The sequence below is a fragment of the Falco punctatus genome (genome assembly GCF_963210335.1).
Source record: "Falco punctatus genome assembly, chromosome: 5".
Classification (NCBI taxonomy): Eukaryota; Metazoa; Chordata; class Aves; order Falconiformes; family Falconidae; genus Falco; species Falco punctatus.
The window spans coordinates 19,826,237-19,849,202 of NC_137584.1; the positions used below are offsets into that span (position 1 = coordinate 19,826,237).

The window sequence follows — 22,966 nt, forward strand, 5'->3', positions numbered from 1 at the left end:
TTTGCAAAAAAGCTATGTGGGTTTTAGGACCTACCTCTCTCTGAAACCCTTTGTACTGGCAACCCATGGTGATGCCTCAGTCTATGGCGGTGGGACTGGAATTTGAGGGGACTGTTTACTGCAAGGGCTTTTATGGAGAGCCTGGCAGATGACACCAGCAGCTCCATCTGCCACTGCATGGCCAAAGGACCAACAGGAACTTCTGCCCTTGAACATCTGCATCCTCTGCAGTATCTCTGGGCCAATCGGGCAAACAGGTTGAAATAGCTCTGGTTCAGATTAGTTACACAGGGAACACAAACAGAAGCATCAACATGACCTTCGAAAACTGAGTTCCCACACAAGATGAAAGGGAGGCAGAATGGCTGCGAAAGTTTGTACAAGCATAACTAATTAAGTTTTCATATTACAAATACAACTCAGGAACAAATAATTATTTTTTGGAGTAGCATCCAGTCTTTGCATTTACTTATGGCCATGCAAGCTGTCCATCAGTGAAAGAACATGCCCCAGCAGAGGTGGGAGTGAGATCCATCTCAGATGTCCGATACAGACCAGTAACCCCTCTCTCGTCAGCAACATCTCCTTCCAGCCCCCCAGCAACAGACCCCAGCCTCTTCACTGGCATTTGCTCACCGAATGCCAGTCTTCAAACATAGCTTGAAGGAGGCAGATTATCAGTGGTCTACTTGTCAGCAGTTTGTCAGGCTGAGCACAAATAGGAAGGTTCAGGAGAAGAATGGAGGAACCCAAGATTCGCATCAGTCTGAAAAGTAATGAGGGACTCCTTGTTAGGAAAATAACAGACCAGTCAGTCCAGGGTAGAGCTGCAGATCTGGGACTGAAATAGGACAGGTAGGAGAAATACTCACCACGCTGACAGAGAAATTGGCCCACACACAGAAAACAAGTCTTCCCTGGAACTAATCCGCTGTGGTCGCGCCTGAATGCAGCTGATGTTTCTAATCTTTTCCTCTGTATTAGATTATCACTGCTTTTCCTTCTCTGGATTTGCTCTGTGTTTCATTTTACTTGCATGACTTTTGCCATTATACAAACTTAAAGTAACATTTTTTTTTTGTCTTGCGCTTAGCAAATTGTGAAACATGCTTCACTGGGAACACAGAGCTCCAAACTGATGAGACAGGCAAGAACATGAAAATAAGGACAAGAGAAATCCCATTGTGTTCACTTCAAGCCCTGTCATCAGAGTAACTCTGCCAAAAAGTGACCTAGAACTGCAGGTTAGGTCTGAACTGTGGTTTACATATTTATAAAGGAAAAGGCTTTACAAAGCAGGTGCCAAGATTTTGAATCTATTAACTGCTTTTCTAATGCTTTTCTGGGTCTCATTGAAATTTCTGCTATTGAAAGTGTTATTTATTTGGAGGTGGTGAGGGCAGGTTTTTTTTTTTATTTTTAACACCATGCCAAAAATCCCAAACCTGCTCCTGGTCCTCTTCATCATCCAAACCTAAAATACCTTTCTTTCCCCCAAAGTAAGTCTATATGTTCTATGCATACTAAAATGCCTAAATTATTAGGGGCCAATTTTTAAGTACTAAAATGTTTTACAGGTATGCTATGTTGTACTGAAAGGAAAAAAACATGCTTCAGAGGAGTTCGCAAAAGACTGCATCAGGCTGGACCCCTCACGTGTCCTACTCAGTCATTTCTTCACAGTAGCATCATTCCGTGCTTTAGTTTTCTGTCTCACTTTTTGTGTTCTCCATTATTTAAGTTAATGCTTCCTTACTAGTCCAATTCCTTCCGCAAAAGTAAACACAAGAATAATATTGTGGAAGTAGCACATAGTGGTGGTGCTGCTGACTGTAAAAGCACATAGTTCATGCACGCTAACAGAGCAGTACTTGTGTGGAGGGAAATCACTATTATCAGAGGCACCGATACAGCTGGAAAACCAAGTTGTTGAACATACAGGTCCCTCTCAGATTTAACACATCACTAAAACTTAGGTGGCATTTGCTACTGAGATATGCCTCTGGTGTTTGTTTGCAATAGCTCTTCCCATCCCCTGGCTCTGTCCACACTGTCAGAGTTGTCTCTGCAAGGCCTATCGCCACAGAGCCTGATTCCTGGCCAGAATTGTGGTACTGCACACTAATGAACGTTATTAACAAGCAACAAGTGGTGCAGGTGTTCATGGGCTAAAAGCTATTGCAATCTGACCGACCTGGTGGTGTGTTGCATTGGAACAAGCACAAACCGATTCTAACACATTTTTTAGCTGCATGGAAGAAAAAGACAGTTGTTTTCATTGACTGCTTCTCAAACAAATCCTTCCATCAAGGACTTAAACCCACACTTGTAGGTTTTCTCTAAGCAGTTCCTGCTAACCAAGTTACAAACACAAAAGTGCAGAAAAAACTAAACAAGTAGACAGGACAGAAAAGTTGAATGAGCATTGGCTCTTCTTATTTTAATGACGAAATATTTTAAGTTAATATCAGTGCATATTTAGAAATAGCATGTGATACTCCCAATGCCAAATACATCAGCAAATTACAGTTTCAAAACTTTATAAATTAATGGCAAGAAAAAAAAAATAATTAAGATTAACATAGAGAATAAGGTTCAAAATAAACATCCTGTTTGTTTGTCGCACTGTGTCAATTATATTCCTGGTACTTAAACAGCAAGGTAGATCCAATATTTCATGGTAATTAGGCTCTCCAAAATAGCAGTTAAATGAATTAAGCTGTTTGCATTTATTTTTGATGTATCATTTAATGTTATTCTTAGCTGTTACAAAGAAATTTAGTCATATCAGAGTAAAATTTCATTCTATGACTGATAAATCACACTAGCATAGGAACACTGCCTTCTGGTTATACCCACTGGAAACAGTCAGCTGAGAATAGGAAGAACTACACGTGAGCACATTTGGCTGTTACATAAAATGGCTTTTTTTTTTTTCTGGTTTCACAGCCTCATAACAATACTGTTTTTCAACATTGTTCCCAGTCATTGTTTTTAAAATGGTTCATCAACATATCCTGAATCAATCACTGATATAAATAACTCCAGTGACAAAATCTATTATGGAAGAACACAGAACTGCAAACTGAAAGTTGTACCAAATGATTTTAAAGTGGAACTGTACTTAATCTATAAAATCCTGTTAAAAAACCCAACCAACCAAACAAAAAACATCACACAGTAAAAGCAATGTCTTTAATTAACTGGCAACAGTGGAATCTGAAAAACTGAGTTACAATTTTTAGAGACAGTTAACTCACAATGGACTCTAATGCAAGCCAAATTGTACTGAAGCTAGAGAGATGCACATTTAAAGCTTGCAAGTGTGATAAAAAAATATTCTCTAGTTCTTTCATTTTGATACAGGGAGTCCAATTCCCTAATGGAAGAAGATAAAATACATCCTCTTTCCAACTCCATCGCTGTACATATATATTCCCTTGATATCAGGAAATGGCATTTCCTTAACAAAAATACCTGCCATGGGAATTGCAGACTTTCTGGTAGTAAGGATTTGTTGATTTTGCTTTTTAAAGTATGTTTTCAAGCAGGTGAAATACTGATAGGATACGCATTTCTTTCACTACTAGTCTATTGCCTAAATCATATACATCAATCCATAACTTCAATCCAACTGCAGTCTACATTGCCTAGAACGATTTGAGAACCTAGTGTGATACTACGGCATGGAGATGACTGCCAGATTATGAAATACCAGGCTAAATCAGATTAGTAGGAAAAGGCACATGCTTCGGATTTAGCAGGAACATCTGCAGGCTCCTCGTTACCATACCCTTACACTCCTGAAGTTACAGTAATTCTGTGCATTACCCAAACAACAGAGTTTGCTTCCAGAAAATCGTGAGGTAACAGGAAACTTCTGCTTATGGCACATACACATGAAAGTCTGTGAACTCAGCTGAAACTCTCGAGGTGCTTGGGACAACGCAGACACAAGGTAGGCTACAGTCTGGTTAGGCCAGAAACAAAAACTTAACGTATCATTATACTGCATACATTCCTTTTATGCACAAATACAGGGTGCGCAAAATAAGCTGTTTGCTCAGTAAAATTTAATGTTTTGCATATGTAAAATAATCAGTTAATACTGCAATATAATGAAAAAACATGCATTAGATAAACAGAGCTTCTTCCCCATGAACAGGAGTTCTCAGGAACATTTTATTCTGCTTCAGGTAACATCTCATGATTTGCCAGCTTACAGTCCCTTTTAAAGAACACAGTATTTAGCTAAAACTGAAAAGCAAAATTAAAAAACAAAAACAAAGGAAAAAAGTTTTGATTTTAGTTGCAATACAGCTGGGATAGATGCAACTGCGCTGTTGCAATGCACCAAAGAGTAATGAAAATTCAACATGAATATCAGAAGAATAAATAGATACCCTAAATTAATCTCTGTAAATACATTCAAAGGTCCACTTAAGACACCCTTATGCGTAACTCACACTTCACTGAATCTGCAGATAGAGATGGATGTTAGTTCATGGGGAAAGCAATTTATCATGTGACTCGGTTTATCCGTCATTATTTCAGCAAAAATCAGTAGCAAATTTGAAAATTTACATTTATTTTCCCCAGACCGACCACACAGAGGCTTGTCATAAAGTCTATTATTTCCAATGTTCAATCAATAAGGCTTTATTTACACTTTTTTATTATAAAGTCAGGAAAAAGTTTGGTGCAATGTGCAAGAAAAGACTGCACATTTCACTGACTGGAGACTAACATCTGCTTATGGTTTAATGCTAACCCACAGGCAGCCAATTAAAGTCCCATATATCCATGTTTTTACATAAAGTTTCCTTCCAGATTCTGTCAGAAGCATACTAGCAGTCAGGCCACCTAAAAACAGCAAAGATGGCAAAGTTTTCTTGAGGCTTAGTTTGGAATGAACACTTTTCCCAGGGAACTTATTTCTTCTTTTGGAATCCTTTGCATCATAAAACTCTATTAGTAACCTATAAGCAGACAAAAGGACATGGTCAAAGTTACACATTAGCGCACCAGTAACTACCTCTAATCACACATTGTTTAACAATTGATTTCACAATATGCAGCAGCTCATCTGTATCAAGTTTAAATTCTCAGTATGGCTTAAGAATATGATGCATTCAAAGTAACATGGCACGTCAGAGTACTCAGCCTGAACCCTTGTAAGCAATAAAAGCAGATTTTCCTTGGGGACCAATTTTAACACTGAATATAAAAGTTGAAAAGAGTCCTTTTCATTCAGCATTTAGCAGGTACTGGGCAGTATCGTAGGACAAACCAGCACACAGTTAATCACTGAACACCAAAGGAGGGAGGAAAAAGTATCTTCGTAAAACAGGCTAATAAATAACAAGGGCTCTCAAGACACTAAATATTTTGGAAGCCATAGGTGCAAGAGTAAAATGCTATGCCACTGGTTTAACTTTCTTCCTCCTATTTTTGAAAACCAGTAATAAATGGATTTGAAAATTTTGGGTTTTTTTTTTAAGTATCTCTAAATTCGCCTGACAGACTGCTTTGGTCCCAGGAAAGATGTTCCAGTTAACAGGAGTCTACAACGAGACAGATGACCTGGGTTCAGTTTTGCTGGTCTTCACCAGAAGACTACTTCAGGGATACTGGACAGCCCTTTACTGTATGCATCAGTTCCTTATCTATAAAATCAAATTCAGACCTTCTTCCTCTCAAAATTGAAGAAAAATTACTTAGTGATCCTAAACTTCTAAGACACTTCAGTAACAGTGCCATTTTTACAGATAGTCATGTTAAGTTTTACATGGATTTGAAGTTCACATGACAAATTAATCTAGTTTTACTTCCACGGACTATGAGACTGGTGGAACAATTTTAAAGCAGAACATACTTGAAGAACCAGGGAAATTTCTGTCTCACACAATGTATTCAAAGATCTGGGAATTAAACAGATTAATCTCCCTTAAACTGGACTTCAGATGTGGCAAAGCAAACCATCATCTCTCAAACAATATTTAAATCCCACATTTAGGCATGGAGTCCTTCCGGAGCACAAGGTCACCCAGGATCTGCTGCATATGCTCACTAGTGACCTTATCAGGAGATACTGGAGGGAGCCAGTCACTTCAGTTCTGCCACGATTCAAAGACAGACAGATGAAACTTTCACTTCACCTAATTTTCCCAGCGAAGGTAGGGATCTCGTGTTTTTATCCAGTCACTATCTGATGGAAGATGCATAAACAGTTTCGGCAGATTAGATCAAGATCTGCCCCTTTCTAACTGTAACCTAACACTGATTACGAGGCTAGAATCAGCTTTTTGCTTTCTTGCCTACCATGGGCATATTACGTTCATGGCTGCATTTGACTCAGCTACAAGAAGATACATGGCGAGTATTCAGATGAATATGAGTCTTGCCTGGAACATGGACTCACACTTCTTCAGTGTAAGGAAGCTCTGAAACCCAAGAATCCCAACCTCTTGAACAAAAGGTTTAACCACAAGGTTATTATACAAAGCATGCACAGGACTACCAACACCACCTCTCTTCTGAGAGCCTTACAGCTTGCACTGCTGGTAACACAGAAATCATGGGTATATCTGTTAACATGAGACAGCTTGAAACAGAAAATCCTGCATATTGCTACTCACTTATCCTTTATTTCAAAACGTTCATGAAGCCACCTTCTCATATACATCTGCTCTTCTGGAATGTCCTTCAGTTCAATTCGATCAATGAAAATATGAACTCTTGGGCATTCCTTGCAAAGAAACTCTAAAAGGAGAGCAAAACAACAGAACTGAGTTAGAAAAACACCGTAGGACGTTTATTTGTCTAAACTACACCAGAAATCTGACCTTGTAGCTTTAAGTGCCTTGAAAGTCTAACTTCAGTTCTCAAAAGCCTCCCTTCTTCATGTTCAGACCCTGAGCACTTCACTAAACTTGGAAGCCATCTGGCCTAAATACTTTTGAGATGGTGGCCCATTATCATGTACAGCATGGAAAAGCTGTCCTAAAATGCACCCTGCTAACTATAAAATGCTGTGTTAGAAAATGTTATACTTCCACCTCAGCAGCAATTTACTCATTCTGTAGCATGGGATGCAATAACTTTGATGTCATAAAGTTACCCACCCCGCAGTTTTGATTAAAGTTAGTAATCCTCTTTGCTCATCCTTTTTGAAATCTAAATTTTGTTTGCTCCTGGATGACAAAATCAGAATTACAGTGATTTCCTGAAGTATGTCAAGAAGGAAGTAGGCTTCAGTTTAAATAATAACCTATAATTAAAAAGTATAATAGTTCAAAAGACTCAGAAAAAAATGCTGCCTTCCATTTTGCATCCCTTCATTTTTCCTCTGTCTTACAAAGCTTGAGACAGTCCTATTGCTATCCTCTTCTCCCATTTCCTCAATTTGTCCCTAGAAAAATTTAGCGAGCAAGCCTTAATTACAAACAAAACTCCATTACTCAAATAGCCTTGTGGAATTTCTTACAACTAACAAGTGGTAAGAATACTGCTCATGGGATGAAAATCCAACCAGTATTTGTGTATTAGTAATAATTTGCATTTATCAGTAGCAAGGGTATTGCAATAGCCATAGCATCCCTGTGAAGAGATGTATGATGTGAGGATGGAAATGCTTAGAAATTTGGACAGTTCATATTTTGAAAAGGGACCAGAAGTGCCTTCCTACAATACCGACAGGCAACAAATGTAACACAGACTGGGTGGTCCTTTATCTTGTTGACATTCTTTGGACAGCTGTGCAGATGTATGGAAGACTTTGACCCCTAACTGTTAGGGGTATCTTGAGGAATGACTATGTGCAACATAATTGTTGCTGCCTGTACATCTTTATTATTGTCTGTCAAAGCAGATATCCCCCTATTTGTTTTTCTGCTTTACAGGATTATTGATTGTTAAGGACTCTGCTGTAAAAGCAATCCTTATCGTATACTAGAAATTGCCTCACAGATTTTCAAAAGCCTATTCGTACAAATGTATTTGTGGGCTTGTAGAGGGAGAAGGAAGGAGAACAGCTAAAGAAATCAGCAAAGTCTTACAGCATTTTGAAGCAGAAATCTGTAAGGTGCTGTGTGCGGTTTTGTCTAGTCACCACGGGGTAAAGGGAGCAACATGGGCCACACACCACCAACTGAAGAAATGGCTGAGGGCTCTAACCAGAAACAAGTCCACCTCTTCACCACAGAGCAGCAAACACAACTGTTGCTAAAAAGTTTCTGGTACAATAATCTGCTAGCTACAGCTATTAGGTGGCAGACAAGTTAAGTACTTGGGAGTCCAGAATGATGGTACGTATAGACATCACCTTGAGGTTTATGTGCGTGCTTTTGCTAACCACAAAGAAATCAGTGGTTCTCTCCAACCTCCCCCCTGCCCACCACCAAAGGCTAGGGGTGGGCAAGATCTTGGGAGGGGACACAGCCAGGACAGCTGACCCAAAGTGACCAAGGGGATATTCCATACCATATGATGTCTACTCAGATATAATAGCTAAGAAAAAGGGGGAGGAAGGGGGGAGGCATTCATTGTTTATGACATTTGTCTTCCAGAACAGTGGCTACACGTACTGAAGCCCTGCTTCCCGGGAAGTGGCTGAACCTCACCTGCTGATGGGATGTACAGAATAACGTCTTTCGATTTCCTTCACTTCCACACGCATGACTTTTGCTATTCTTTCATTAAACTGCCTTTATCTTGACCCACAAGGGGTTTTTTTTCCCCATCTTACTTTCCTCCCTCCTTGTTCTGCTGAGGAGGGGAGTGACAGAGTGGCTTGGTGGGCACCTGGCACCCAGTTCAAGTCAACCCACCACAACAGTATTTTCCAGATCTGTTTCTCTTAGGATACTATCTAGGCACATGAATGAAGGTCATTCACTATATGAGCACCTAAAAGCATACTATTAATATTTTAAAATGACAGATGTATCATCCCTGTCTTAAATGCTTATAATGTCCACTGATGTGCAAATCCTCTTTTTGAGTGCCATTACCTACGAAGTGGAACATTCTAACAATATGCAAAACTGTATCTAAAAAAACCCGTGCATGGAAGCCAGATTATAGTCTTTTTTGTACTAGACTCCTAAACAAAACATCTGTGCTATGCAAATTTAGCTAGGGCTGAAGATCTAGTTTTAAAAGATGTTAGACACATTCTGTGCATTACATAGTGTATGTTTCTTTTGCTTCACCGCACATAGGCTGTTCTGTATAGGAACAAACAACTCTTTCCTGATGTTATTTATAATCTCAGTTATAAATTATTAAGCAAAGTTACAAACCAAACAAAATTCTAAGCCAGATGAGATACCATTATTAATAGCTATATGGTATTTTTAAAACTAATGTTAAGCTGCTTAAAAAAATACTGATATTTGGTCATTTAAAGACAGCAACAGAGTAAATTATCAATAATAAGCTCTAGTTAACAAAACACAAATAAGGCATTAGTATTTGAAAATTAACACCTTCCACCACCAAAGCTGAAATGTAGCAACTCTACAAATCTTAGAAAGCAAAAAATCCTCCACAAAAATTGAAGCGTTGCTGCTGGGTTTCTACCTTATGCCCAAGTTCCAAAACAAGTTGACCCTTACTACTTCCCACACTAGTCATCTCCGAAGAGTCTAAACCAAGTCCCCATATGTGAAGATCCTAAGACTTTGTTTTAATTTCTCACCTTTGTTAATCCCAATGCCCATCTCCACAGCCTTTCTCTCCCTTGCAGCTTGACTTAGTAGAGCCTTGCCAAAGACTGTGTAATTTGCAGCTGCAGGTGCTCCCCTAAAGAGGATCATGATGGATGGCTATAAACTCTTCAGAAGGGATGGGCAAGGAAGGAGAGGCGGTAGGGTCACCTTGTATGTTGGAAAGTGTTTTGATTGTCTAGAGCTTAATGGTGATGATGACAGGGTTGAGTGTTTATGGATAAGAATTGAGGGAAGGCCAACGAGGCAGATATCATGGTGGGAGTTTGTTACAGACCACTGAACCAGGATGAAGAGGCAGACTAAATATTCTACAAGCAGCTCGGAGAAGTCGCACAGTTGCTAGCCCTTGTTCTCATGGGAGACTTCAACTTACCAGGTGTCAGCTGGAAATACAATACAGCAGAGAGGAAACAGTGTAGGAGGTGCCTGCTGTGTGTGGAAGAGAGCTTCCTGACACAGCTGGTGAGGGAGCCAACTGGGGAAGGCACCCTGCTGGACCCGCTGTTGGTGAACAGAGAAGGACCTGTGGGTGATGTGGTGGTTGGAGGCCATCTTGGGCAGGGGAGCCCAAGATGTTATGGAGCAGATCATCCTAGGCTCCATCACAAGGCACATACAAGACAACGAGATCAGGCCCAGTCAGCACGGGTTTATGAAAGGCAGTTCCTGCTTGACTGACCTGATCTCCTTTTTCAAGGTAACCCACTTAGCGGATGAGGGAGAGGCTGTGGATGTTGTCTACCTTGACTTTAGTAAAGCCTTTGAGACAGTTTCCACAGCGTTCTCCTGGAGAAACTGGCTGCTCATGGCTTGGACAAGTGTACTGTTTGCTGGGTAGAAATCTGGCTGGGTGGCTGAGCCCAAAGTGTGGTGGTGAATGGAGTTACATCCACTTGGCAGATGGTCACAAGTGGTGTTCCCCAGGGCTCTGTATTGGGGCTGGTTCCGTTTAGTATCTTTATCAGTGATCTGGATGAGAGGATTAAGTTCACCCTCAGGAATTTCGCATAAACACCAAGCTGGGTGGGAGCGTTGATCTGCCTGAGGGCAGGAAGGCTCTGCAGAGGGATCTGGACAGGCTGGATTCATGGGCCGAGGCCAGTTGTATGAGGTTCAACAAGGCTCAGTGCTGGGTCCTGCGCTGGGGTCACAACAACCCCACACAGTGCTATAGGTTTGGGGAAGTGTCTGGAAAACTGCCTGGTGAAAAAGACCTGGGGGTGGTGGTTAACAGTCGGCTGATATGAGCCAGCAGTGGCCCAGGTGGCCAGGAGGGCCAAGAGCACCCTGGCCTGTATCAGAAACAGTGTGGCCAGCAGGGCTGGGGCAGTGATCGTCCCCCCGTACTCGGCACTGGTGAGGCCACACCTCGAATCCTGTGCTCAGTTTTGGGCCCCTCACTACAGGAAAGACGTTGATGTGCTGGAGCGTGTCCAGAGAAGGGCAACAAAACTGGTGAAGGGTCTGGAGCACAAGTCTTATGAGGAGCGGCTGAGGGAACGGGGGCTGTTTAGTCTGGAGAGGAGGAGGCTCAGGGGAGACCTTGTCACTCTCTACAACTTCCTGAAAGGAGGCTGTAGTGAGGTGGGTGTCAGTCTCTTCTCCCAAGTAACAAGCGATGGGACAGGAGAAAATGGCCTCAAGTTGCACCAGGGGAGATTTAGATTGGATATTAGGAAGAATTTCTTCCCCAAAAGGGCTGTCAAGCATTGGAACAGGCTGCCCATGGAAGTGGTTGAGTCACCATCCCTGGAGGTATTTAAAAGACATGTAGATGTGGCACTTAGGGACATCCGTGGTTTAGTAGTGGACTTGGCAGTGCTGGGTTGATGACCGGACTCTATGATCCAAAAAGGTCTTTTCCAACCTAAATGATTCTATTAGTCTATGATTTCCATCCATCGAATCAAAGCCATTTTATCAAAAGCCTGGGCACTCAGGACATCTGCAGATGACTTTATAATGTATGCAATCAAGCTACTCAGGCAATCTGACGAGTCTTTAATTATCCAATTCATGTCAGGGTTTAATGCAACTAATCCCAATTTTTTTTCTCTAGACGGACAATGTCACTGCAATCACATAAGAACACCAGTGGGTAAGAACAATATATTGAGAGGTTGTTTTTGAGAAGAAACAGCTGGATTTTATCACCACAACCTTTAAAGGATTGTGGTGGTCCCACGACTATTAATTTCACATTAGCTTAACTCCCAGAAGACTTACGTAATTAAGCTCAGAAATAAAATCTTATTGAAGCAATTTATTATGTGCAAATTATATCCAACTTCAGGGACACTAGCCCTCAAGCCAACATCTGACAGGCTTTTCAGATCCTTAAACTTGCCAGAATTCCTTATAATTAACAGCAGGAACAAGGAGGCCTGAACTTTCCTTCAAGACAAAACTTAAGTGCAAATCACACATTATAATCAAACATTGTACCAGGGACAGCATTAGTCAATCAAGAACTGAGCACAATTTGGGTTAAATGAACACTAACAAGCTGTGTGGGAGCCAAGTGGACTGACTTTTGTGCGGGAGATAATTTCCTAATAACACTTTCTATCTGGCTAAATAACAGATGCAAGTGCAGAATGTTTATAATGCTTCTAGTGACCAACCATTGCAGAAGGAAGGAACTGAATGTAACGCAGTGGATTGGGCATTTTTTGTTCTTAAACTGTGACACTGGGGCCTTCCTTCTGTGGGACAAGATTCACACTAACACAGGACTGAAATATTCAGTGCTGAATTAGGATTAATGAACAAGGTGCAACAGCCTGCAGAAAAGGAATCTGGTCTACAGTTTTTAATTCCAAACAAATGTTTTGGGAGGGTGTTTTGCTTGCTGGGGCTTCCACAAGGTTGTACCAGTTTTCAATTTCTCACCTTCAAAAGCCAATTAATTCTGTTTTCAATTATCAGCATTACCAGGGAAAGTAAGGGAAGGAGAGAAGCTCTAAAGCACAGCCATACCTGTAACTGAGAAGGGACACACAAATGGCCTCAGACCACCTTCCTCTTAACTCTACCACAGAAGTTCATTCCACAACTCCAAATTATTTGCCTTGCCCCTTAAGAAAGTTGTGACAGGGGCGTTACACTTAAACAGATATTCCAGTTTTCAATTACTAATGAAGTCTATTTTTATATGCACTTTAAATATGACAGCAATAAAGTAGCTCAGATTTCAACCTCCTACATCAGCTCTTTTACTGCAATGTAATTATTGCCAAAGTCCTTCAAAATTAAGGAAGGACAAACTGTAGCCTGACATAGCAGTGTCTGCTTAAAGAGTCCCTGGTTCTCTCCTGTTTGTGATAAACTGAAAGTGATTATCACAGGAAACTGAAATCTGAATAACCTTTATTATTCTAAATAAGTAGCATTTCAAACATATAAGAGTATGTCTCTTCAGGAATAGAACACTGCATGTTGTGGTGCTTATAGTTTCACTGGCAAAACAGTGATAGCAAAGACATTCATTCCTCTCTGAACTGTAGATGCTTTCTCCACCCTTTTAAAATGTCCATTTTTCTGGACTTAAGTGTGCAGCTACCGAAGCAGCTGGTAAACTATCCCCCTCCTCAAAGAAAGAAATCCCATCTCTCCACCTTCATTTACTTGGTACACCAAAGTAACAACCCATTGGCAAAACAAACTAATTTAAGTGCTGTGTTGTTTCTCTGCCTGAGACCTTCCGTCACCTCAAGTTGAGCTGACAGGAAACTATTTCACGGCTTGCTCTAACAAAACAGAGCAGTGCTACAGCAAAGCGGAACTAGATGGGAAAGCAAACATCCAGGGTACAGCACAGGTTGTTTAGATGGATTAACCTGGGGAGCAGTGGAGGAGTAGGCAGCACTAGCACCTGCTGGTACTGCTGATGTAGGGAAGCGTGGAGGGGATGTTGTGCAGGCTACGTGGAAGCTTGCCTGGGACCTGAGGAACAGCATTTTCAGAAATACTGCTAATCCCCTGTGCAAGGCCTGAGCGGCACACTGAGACCAGAGCCTCCATGCATGCACGAGGGGCACAGCGTATGGAGTAAGCACCTCAGGAGCTGGGGGACCTTCTGAGATGAGAAATGGGATGCACCTGAATCATTATTAAACCAGGGTGCTGGCAATGAAAACTAAAAAAAGTTAGGGCGCATTTCAACTAGCAGCTGGGGAAAGCTGGAGGTCAGGAAAAGCAATCTGTTCAGAGGGACGTAACCTATGAGGTGGATGTGGCTAAAATTCAATGTGAGGGCAAAACTCAGAAGCGCCTCTGTACCAGCATAAGAAGCCTAACCATGAAGACAGAAGAAAAATAATTATTGGCACCAAGAGATTACCCCTGTAAGGCAGGTATCCCAGTGGTCTTGAAGGATCATGCAATGTCATCAGGCTACCACGTTTATAGGAATGGCATAATAGGATGTACAGGTGAGGGAACGGCAGAGTGTGTGAAGGGTTATATAAAGTGTAATAGCCTTATATAATAATGAGACAGAAGCACAATGAAATCCTTGTGGACAGAAATCCCAGTGGATGGAAATCCCAGGCCCTAATAAAACATATCTTAGACAGATTTTTAAATTACTTCTTGATAAGTGTGATAACAGTGACCAGAAATTGTCAAGCCAGACTGAGAGCTGCAAGTTCAGGACTGACAGCAAGAGCGTGTGATTCCAGCTACCTTTTATCAAACTGCATCAACACTTCATCAGGATGAGGCATATGCAGTGGGGTGGGGTGGGGTGTGTGGGACACAGACACCAAACCAACCCAAACCAAAACCAACTAACCGAATGAAAAAAACAGAAAGAAAAAAAAAAAAAAAAAGACAAAAAAAGACGACATTGTTTCCTGGAACAACTAGCAGCAAAACCCACAAGAAAAGATACATTCCCGATGTGGTCTTCAGTGGTGCACAGTGTTAGTGAGAACTGCACTGGAACCACTGTACAATTAATTTAAGCAATGTAGAGAAAGAGACCTAATGAATCCAGTGCACAAACACAGAATTAAAGAACTATGTAATAAGGGAGGGAGGGAAAGAAAAAAACCCAAAGTGCAGAAACAGTGCAAAAGGAGGCAGCCTAGAGGCTGTGAAAAAAGACCCCCTAAATACCAAATCCCAGGAAAACTCTTATTAGAAACCCAGGTAAAAGATGTATAATACTGCAAAAGAAGTAGTCTGGGTGGGTCTGAAACCCATCTGTATGGCTTAAAGAGAAAATTAAGGAGGCTACCACTACACTCCTACCTTCTCTTTGAGGAATGGAAATCTTGTCCAAACAAAGGAAAAGCCACAAACCACTCACACCAAATATAAACATAAAATTATGAGGAATAAAAAGGACTTGAAAAATGCAAAGGATGCACTTACCATTTTAACTTTTCTGAATAAATTAAAAGCAGTAAACCGGGTAAGGCACTGGTGGAACTGCTGGATGACAAAGGTGTGAAGAGCAGCACTCATGGTAAAGTATAAGCCAATGCAAGAGAAGCTCAAAAATTTATTTGTATTATTTTTTCTTGCTGAAAATGTTTGATTCCTACACCCATTGCATTCTTTGTACCAGATCCCTCAAAGGAAGTAGATCAATAAGTAAACAGACAGCAAGTATTAGACTAAATAAACAAGTTAGATGTCAGGAAGTCACCAAGTCCAGACAGCAATCATTCAAAAGCTCTCAAATGTGGAATTTAAAAACAAAGATGTGTAACCTATCATCACAAACACCCACTGTCCCATAAAAATGGAACCCTTCTACAAACGAGGGCTTTAGAGATGATGCTAGGAAATACAAACCAAAGAGTCTTACCACCCTGGGTAAGATAGCAGGGTCTATAATAACATCACTACACGCAGAGATAATCACAGTCTGTCGGCAAAAAGTTGGCATGGATTCTGTAAAGGGAAATTCTGTCTCACCCATTTGATGGATTTCTACAACAGTGTCAAGGAGCAGGCGGATAAAGGGAATTCACTGGACATGACATATTTAAATTTCCATAAAGTCTCTGAGAGGGTTCCACATTGAAGGCTATTAAAGAAATTAAGCTGCCATGGGATTAGAGGAAATGATGCTTTATAGACTGAAAGCTGCTTAAAGGAGAGGAAGCAAATGGAAGGACTTAATGGTCACTTTTCAGGATGGAAAAAACCCAGCAAATGATGTCCTCCAGGGACTGATGCGAGGACTGGTTTTATTCTGTGTCATGACCAATGAGCTGAAGAAGAGAGCAAACAGTGAAAAACAGTTTTTCACATCTTTTTCAGGACCTCAAGCTCTTCTGGGTAGTCAAATGCTGGCTGAACTCCAACAGGACCTCAAAGCTGAACAAACTGGGTGAAAATGTGGCAGCCAAGCTTCAGCATAAACAAACACGGGGAAAAAAAACCTGAAAACCTAATCACACGACGCTTAACTTGGAACTGGTGCTTACAATTTGGGAGTTGCGGCCGTTCTCTGAAACCATCCTCTCAACTGTGCAGCAGCAGCCCAAATCACCCCAGATAGTGGGTGGCATCAGCAAGGACACTGAGAACAGGGCAAGTGAGTCACTTTGTAGATATATAGAAAGATTGTGAACCCACATTTTAAATACCATGTGCAGTTCTGGTCCCTGTATCCACAGGAGGCTGTACTGGACTCAGAGAAAGCCAAAGAAAAGGCCAACTAAAAGGAGATTTAAGGAGAAAAAGCACTTGCATTACAAACAAGGAGAGAGATTAAAAAGCCAGAATTCTCAGTTTGGAGAAGGGAAGCAGAGGGAATGATATGACATCTTAAAAAATAATATTAAAAAATCCTGAAGATGACAGGTAAGAATTAATCCTGCAAATTCGAGGGTAAATAATCACATTTCTGTACCTTCCAAAAGATGCCCAGATCTAAAGACTCTCTTAAAATTATTATCAGAAAATAGTACATATGGGTTTTTTATACCAGTATTAGCACTGGAGAACAGCAGAGTGTCATTGTAAGATGTTGCTGAAACTAGATGGTATTTGACGAAGACCCATAGTACTTGCACTGAAACAATCTTCAAGTGCTTTAATCTGTTATTCTAACAGATGCATTCTGGCCTTTGTACTGCTCTGTAAGAATTTGTAAATATTGTATGTGGCCCAAGTTAGCAGGAGGTTTCCTACAAAAGCATAATGGTTTTGATCAATAGGCTGCCAGCAACAGAACCTTGATCAGGTTAGGTCTGTGGATTACTGCATCTAAAGGGTACCCCACTGCTGGTAACTGGAAAGGAGCAAATTTAGATAATCTGTGTCTGTCTTGGAACATTTTTAAAGTTTCAGAAGTGGAAAAAAGAAGTTGAACTTAGAATTAAAAAAAAAAAAGGGGGGGGGGCAAGAAAAGATACGAGGATTGGACCAGTTCAAAACAATGCTCCAGCAAATAAACAGGATCTGTTCGGAACTACGCCAGCACTGCTAGTATTGATGTTTTTGCCTTTCCTTCAGCCAGTCTGTTTTGATAAATACAGAACAGAGTAGAAGAAACAGACTCTGATCAACAAAAAAGGCAAAAATAAACACAGGCTCTCTAAGCAGCAACATATTTCTGGCCAAACCTGATAGTGTGAAGAAATTAAAGTTGTTATTGTTATCCTCAGGGTTTAGATACACTTTTGAGTAAAGATCAGGAGTTCCTCGAGCTGTTGTACATAAATGCTGCCTAGGGAGCTGAATGCTTCTTATGTGCGTGAGGCCCAGTGTGCAGGGTAATTTTATGAATCTCCAGTGTAAATACTTCCAAAATCCTCTTTGTGTAGCAGAGGTTTTTGATGACCGTGTGCTTTCTGATCACTAATTCCCAAAGGGAAGCTACAGATATCTACCTTCAGTAGGAGCTGCTTGAGAGTAACAGAGATACACAACGTCCTAGTTTACAGAGGCACACACACTCTAGGCTCAAAGGGATGGTGTAGGGGGTTATTACTCCCATTGTGGTGGGTGTTAATAACACTCAGATGCAGCACCCACAGGTGTTTGTGATGTGGGAAAAGGAAGAATCATTTGTGCTTGCCTTATTCTTACACTGCTCCTTAGGCAGTTTTTTGACTGTTGGTGGAGGCAAAAAACTGGGCTACAGGGACTCTGAATAGTGTCATCTTTACCGCCTTGTTCTGAGATATGTAAAGAAACAGAGATGCCACTCATACTCAGACTGATAGTAATTTCTCTTATTTTTTTGGAGTCCTGTGAAGAACTACAGCAAGACCTGCATACGTTCCCATAACCTGATGCTGCTCTTCAGTGAAACATCATTATTTTTGAGAAGTAAAATGTTTATTTGTTACAGTACGAAAATACTTTGTGTTTACCCAGACGGTCCTTATCTGCAGAATATTGATGCATATGTCCACATCTGTGTTCAAAGTGCCATTTCAAATAAGCCATCCACAAATTAACAGATAGGCTTTCATCTTATCCAAACTATTTTTACTAGGAAATTACAGGGGCTCTAAAATGACAGATCTAGTCCTACGGAGGACAAGTTAAAATGCATTCAGTTTTAAACGGAATGATAGTTTATTTACTTTGTGGTACTTGGTGAAATCATGTTATCAAAAAAAGTTGTATTTTAATATTTTACACAAAATAAAACCAGGGTTTTCCTTTAAAGGAAAAATGAATGATAGAATATCACAGAACTATGTTGTCGACTAGTACTGTTATCAAAATTCCTCCAAGTATTTAAATGGAAATTTACATTTTGAAATATGAAAGGTAGTTACCTAAATATTGCTTGAACAGATGCGGAATTACAAGTTCTTGATATGAGATCTACTATACATGTTAAAATGCAAATTTCACCAGTGCTGACATCCAGCCTCAGTTCTAATCTACACCCTTTCTTCAGTTGCTCTAAAATAATTGCCATTTACTTTTCCATATTCTTTCATGCAGTAAGAACACAACAGCTAGCAGAGATCTGAACAGATTATTAGTCATTTCATCACGGTAAATCTTACTTTGGACAGTTTTACATTCCTGTTACTGTATATCAGTTTATTATCAACATATCTGTAACCATCTACTTCTTATCATTCTTTGAACCTTGAAAGACAATGGATGTGATCAAATCTGGGCCACGGCCCAGACCAAAGACTGGTTTCTATTGCTCCAGCTTCTTTTCCATTGTCCTGTACTTCACTGTCTAACTGGGTCCTAACAAAAATGCAAGCATTTGGAAAAGTGTAATTTCCCCTAGGGAAGTTAGGCTAGTCTGACCTCCTCAAATTATACTGATCAAGTGATGTACAGATTTTCAGAAATGTACACAATACACATGCTTTCAAAGTGTTTGCTCTGGAAATTATATACAGCAGAGTCAATAATTCTAAGGAATTCTTCTGACTTCTTTAAGACAGAGTCTACATGTACTTGCTATTTTTATTCAGTGTTTACCGTTGTCACATGCTGCTATTTCACACAGTCTTTCATCTACAACGGCCAGATGAATACCATCTGGTTATGTTAAAGCCTTCAGGCAGAATAATAAAGATGCAGATGTACATAATGCTCTTTCAGGTGCAAGAATGACAACGGTTCCCATGTCCCACGAGACCTACCTCCTAACACCAGGCAAAGCTGGATGGAACACTTAGGACATTCATTCAGAAGGGGGAACACTAGGTTGTAATTTTTTTTCCCCAAGCTTATTTCTACTTTTTACTTAATGACAGGGTAGTAAATATCAACAAATCCAGCACAAGAGTTTCCCCCCCACCCCTTTTCCCTTCTAAATAGTTTTTCCAGAATTCAGTACCTGAGATGCACTTCAGCTATGCCCATATGTCTATTTACAACTTATCCTAATGACCACAAATAAATACTGTCTAGCAGGATGGTCCTCCCTAAGCAGGACCATCACGTTCTTTCATTAACAATCTGGACAAAGCATCTTCAGTAGCGATAGGGGAGAAATCTGTGGGAAATCGCTGTTCTTTGGAAAGACTACCATGTGCAGGATAAGCTTTCATTGGAAATGTACCAAGATCCAAACTTCTTGGAATCAAAAGGAAAAAATAACAAATAAATGGCAGGAAAAAAAATTCATCCATTGGTCACAACTGAATGTGAAGCAATAGCAAAAAGCAACATCCCTGTCTAAAGCTAATCTTAGTAGTCCCTGTCTAAGACTAATCAAATTGACGTCTTCTAAACCAAACAACTTGCAGCTGGAAAGTGCCAACAGAACATTAAAATGCATAAATACTGACAAAAAGTTCAACGCATTTGAAAGCATATACTATAGTAATTTGCCTGCTCTAAAAAGGTACTATGTTACCAGGTGTGCCTAGCATTCACCCCTCTTCTCAAAGCACTAATGCAGAAAAGATGGTGAATATCCATTTTCCATTGGCTAGTATACTATGTTGTGGTTTAATCCTGTTAAGCAAGTCAACATTGTGATATTTAAGCTTGTTGGAATGAAAAAAAATTAAAACCCTGATTTTGCTAAGAAAGTCTATTTACACTAAGAGTTTCATATTACAAAATTTAAAATGCAATTCATTTTTTCTTCAGACTTTTTACCCATTTACAGTTTACTACCATAATTTCTCAGATAAAGCATGGTAGTACAATTCACAGTCACTAAAATGTTCTGTTTAACCTGCTCTGTTTACTGCTGGAGACAGCAGCCGAGAGCTGACCAGATCCCTGGGTAAGTATGGGTTTTTCCAGAAGTGGTAGAGGCTCTTCTGAGGAATTGAGATTTATAGAACTGAAAGTAAAATGCATTTCAAGAAACACATTATATCTGTGTGGAATTCAGATTTCATTCACATGGGAAATGTCATACTATGGGAAATACAGTCCTCAAGTAAAGTTGTGTTTATCAGAAGTTTGTTTTCCATGCAATAAATTTCAATCAGAGTTGCTAGATTGAAAAAGACACGTCGACCTTATCTTTTAAAAATTACCAGGATCACACTGCCATTTTATTCCGATGAGAATGAAACCCAAAATTCTCATTCAGCATTGGCACAAATATGAAATGTTCATATGAAATGCACACATGAAAATGGCATTTTATAACTCATTTTAGTATGGTAAAAGAGCAATAATGCTAAAAAATGTCAGATCCAAAACAACATGTAATTCAATTCTTGTTATATTATATCCCTGGACAGACCAATTGTTGGACTTCTGCATAACAAATGGTGAAATGATCTTGATCTCTTAGAACAGAAATGTTTTTCTTCCACTTTATGACTGGAGGGCCTAAAAGAATGACAGCTATGTTCCACACTGTCATTTCTAAAGTGTCCTTAATCTACATAATTTATATTATATGGAATACACGTGACTGCCACACTAGCATAGATATCCTACATGGATATTTCATCTACCTATTCTGTAATGGGTAACAACTGGTTGGCTGCACTTCATTCTATGTTACTGAACTTATTTTTACCCAAGGCTGAAACAGTGATTACCCCAGCCCTAATAGTAAGGGTGGCTGAAAGATACGCCTGGGCTGCCCCACTGTGAGTCTCCAAAGGCTGGATGTGGGGTAGCCACCCCAAACCGCCTAATTAACACTTGACACTGGATGCAAGAAATAGCCAACAAGGAAATTAAATTTGTTAGTTCCCTTTCTGTAATGATATCATGCTTCATGCAAACTGGAAGGTTCAAGAGGTGAAGAGGTCTTATAAGGAATTTGAACATTTGCCATCTTATCATTAGGTAATGACATTTTAATAGTTTAATTAACCATCAGGCAGTGAAAATTCCAGCATGAAAATGGTTGAAACTGCCTAATAATTAAGTCAGGAAACAAGATATGCTGCAGGGAAGGGGAAATGGTCCTATTTGTTTTGAAGGGGGTCTTCAGAAGGGTTGAGTAACAGGACAAGAAGGAGGCTGCCCAGTCTTCAAGTAAGTCTGTAAGAGGGTCATAAGGTATTTAAAAAAAATAAAATTAAAGATTTAAATAATAAAATCTGTAAAATCAGGTTAAAAAGAAAATTATAAATAAAAAATGTTAAATCATGAAAAGCACTTTTGAAATTTAGCCATAAAAAAAATTCCTGTTGGGAACAAAACGTACATAAAATAAAACCATCCTAAGACCTTACGGTACAACACAAATGTTAAGTCAATACACAGTGTTGTGGCTCACCTATCCAAAAGAATTTTAAACAGGGTAAAAATATAAACCCACACAATTCCAGAACTTCTAAACAACTAGCAGCTGGAAGGAGTTCATGTGAACTTTACACCATCTCAAAGAGTTACATCTGCTAATGAAGTGACATGGAAACAGCCACTCTACAAACTATTTCTAGCAGCAGAAGTAACAAGTCCCACTGACACCAGGCCAGAAAAGGAGCGGTAAGATAGCTAAGAAATTCCCTGCAGGTCCCTCAGCCAACACTGATCCCAAAAGTTTGAACAGCTCTGCGGAACTACGGTGGCATTTTTTCCCCGCTCTGTATCAGTAATGCAGAAGACTCAAAAGTGCCACTTTGAGCCAACTAGCAACAGACAGTTGTGCACAGATATGGCTGAATAACACATCAACTACAACTGGAAAAAAGATGTCTGGCTCTCCAGTGACAATGCAGGTAAATGAATTACTATAAATAAATAAATAAGTAACTCCACCACCAAGTGTAATCAAAAACCAGCAAACCCTGAAGCTCTCTGTCCCAGAGTTTTCCCCAACAGAACCCCCCCAAACTTATTTTCTGGTTAGATTACTTGGGGAACACACCACTGACTGACCCCATTCTCTTAAGGTGCTATAGGTGTTTTAAAATACTACACCAAGTGAAGCCCACTTGCACAAAATGCTGTTAAGCATTTGTAAGGTTACGGGGTATGTGTAGTAATTTTGAAAATTGCCAGTAAAAAACTATTACTACGTATTTTCCTTTTAAAATACATGCATTTCAGCAATTAGATCACATGTACACATATGTAGCACAGAAGAGGGAAAGAGACAGAGGGAGAATTTACAAGGATGCCAAATCCCAGTGCTAGAAAAAAACATGAAAGTAAATGGCACCTGCTGCCTATGGCCCCAAGTTCATTTTAACTGCAAAGAGCACCTGTATGCAGAATTTGAGTACAGAATATTCTCTGCAAGGAACAGGGAAGGGAAGGAGATGGCAGGAATGTCATAGGTAACTATTGTAAAGCCTAGACACTGGTGAACAATGCCCTTCCAAGGTATCACAAGATGACTGAAGCACTGTGGAGAT

At 40.1% G+C, this 22,966-nt stretch overlaps 1 protein-coding gene across 2 annotated transcripts in view; it reads right to left on the bottom strand.

Moving 5' to 3' along the window:
* Positions 1-2,408: 2,408 nt before the first annotated feature.
* Positions 2,409-22,966, bottom strand: part of AGPAT5 (1-acylglycerol-3-phosphate O-acyltransferase 5) — a 60,468-nt gene continuing 39,910 nt past the window's right edge. Inside the window, exons 7-8 of one of the 2 annotated variants that reach the window (XM_080387757.1) lie at positions 6,639-6,762; positions 2,409-4,979 (exon numbers count right to left, since the gene is read on the bottom strand). In XM_080387757.1, coding sequence (XP_080243883.1) covers positions 4,754-4,979; positions 6,639-6,762 — 350 coding nt within the window. In that variant the 3' untranslated portion in view covers positions 2,409-4,753. The other variant, XM_080387758.1, reaches the window with a different exon arrangement.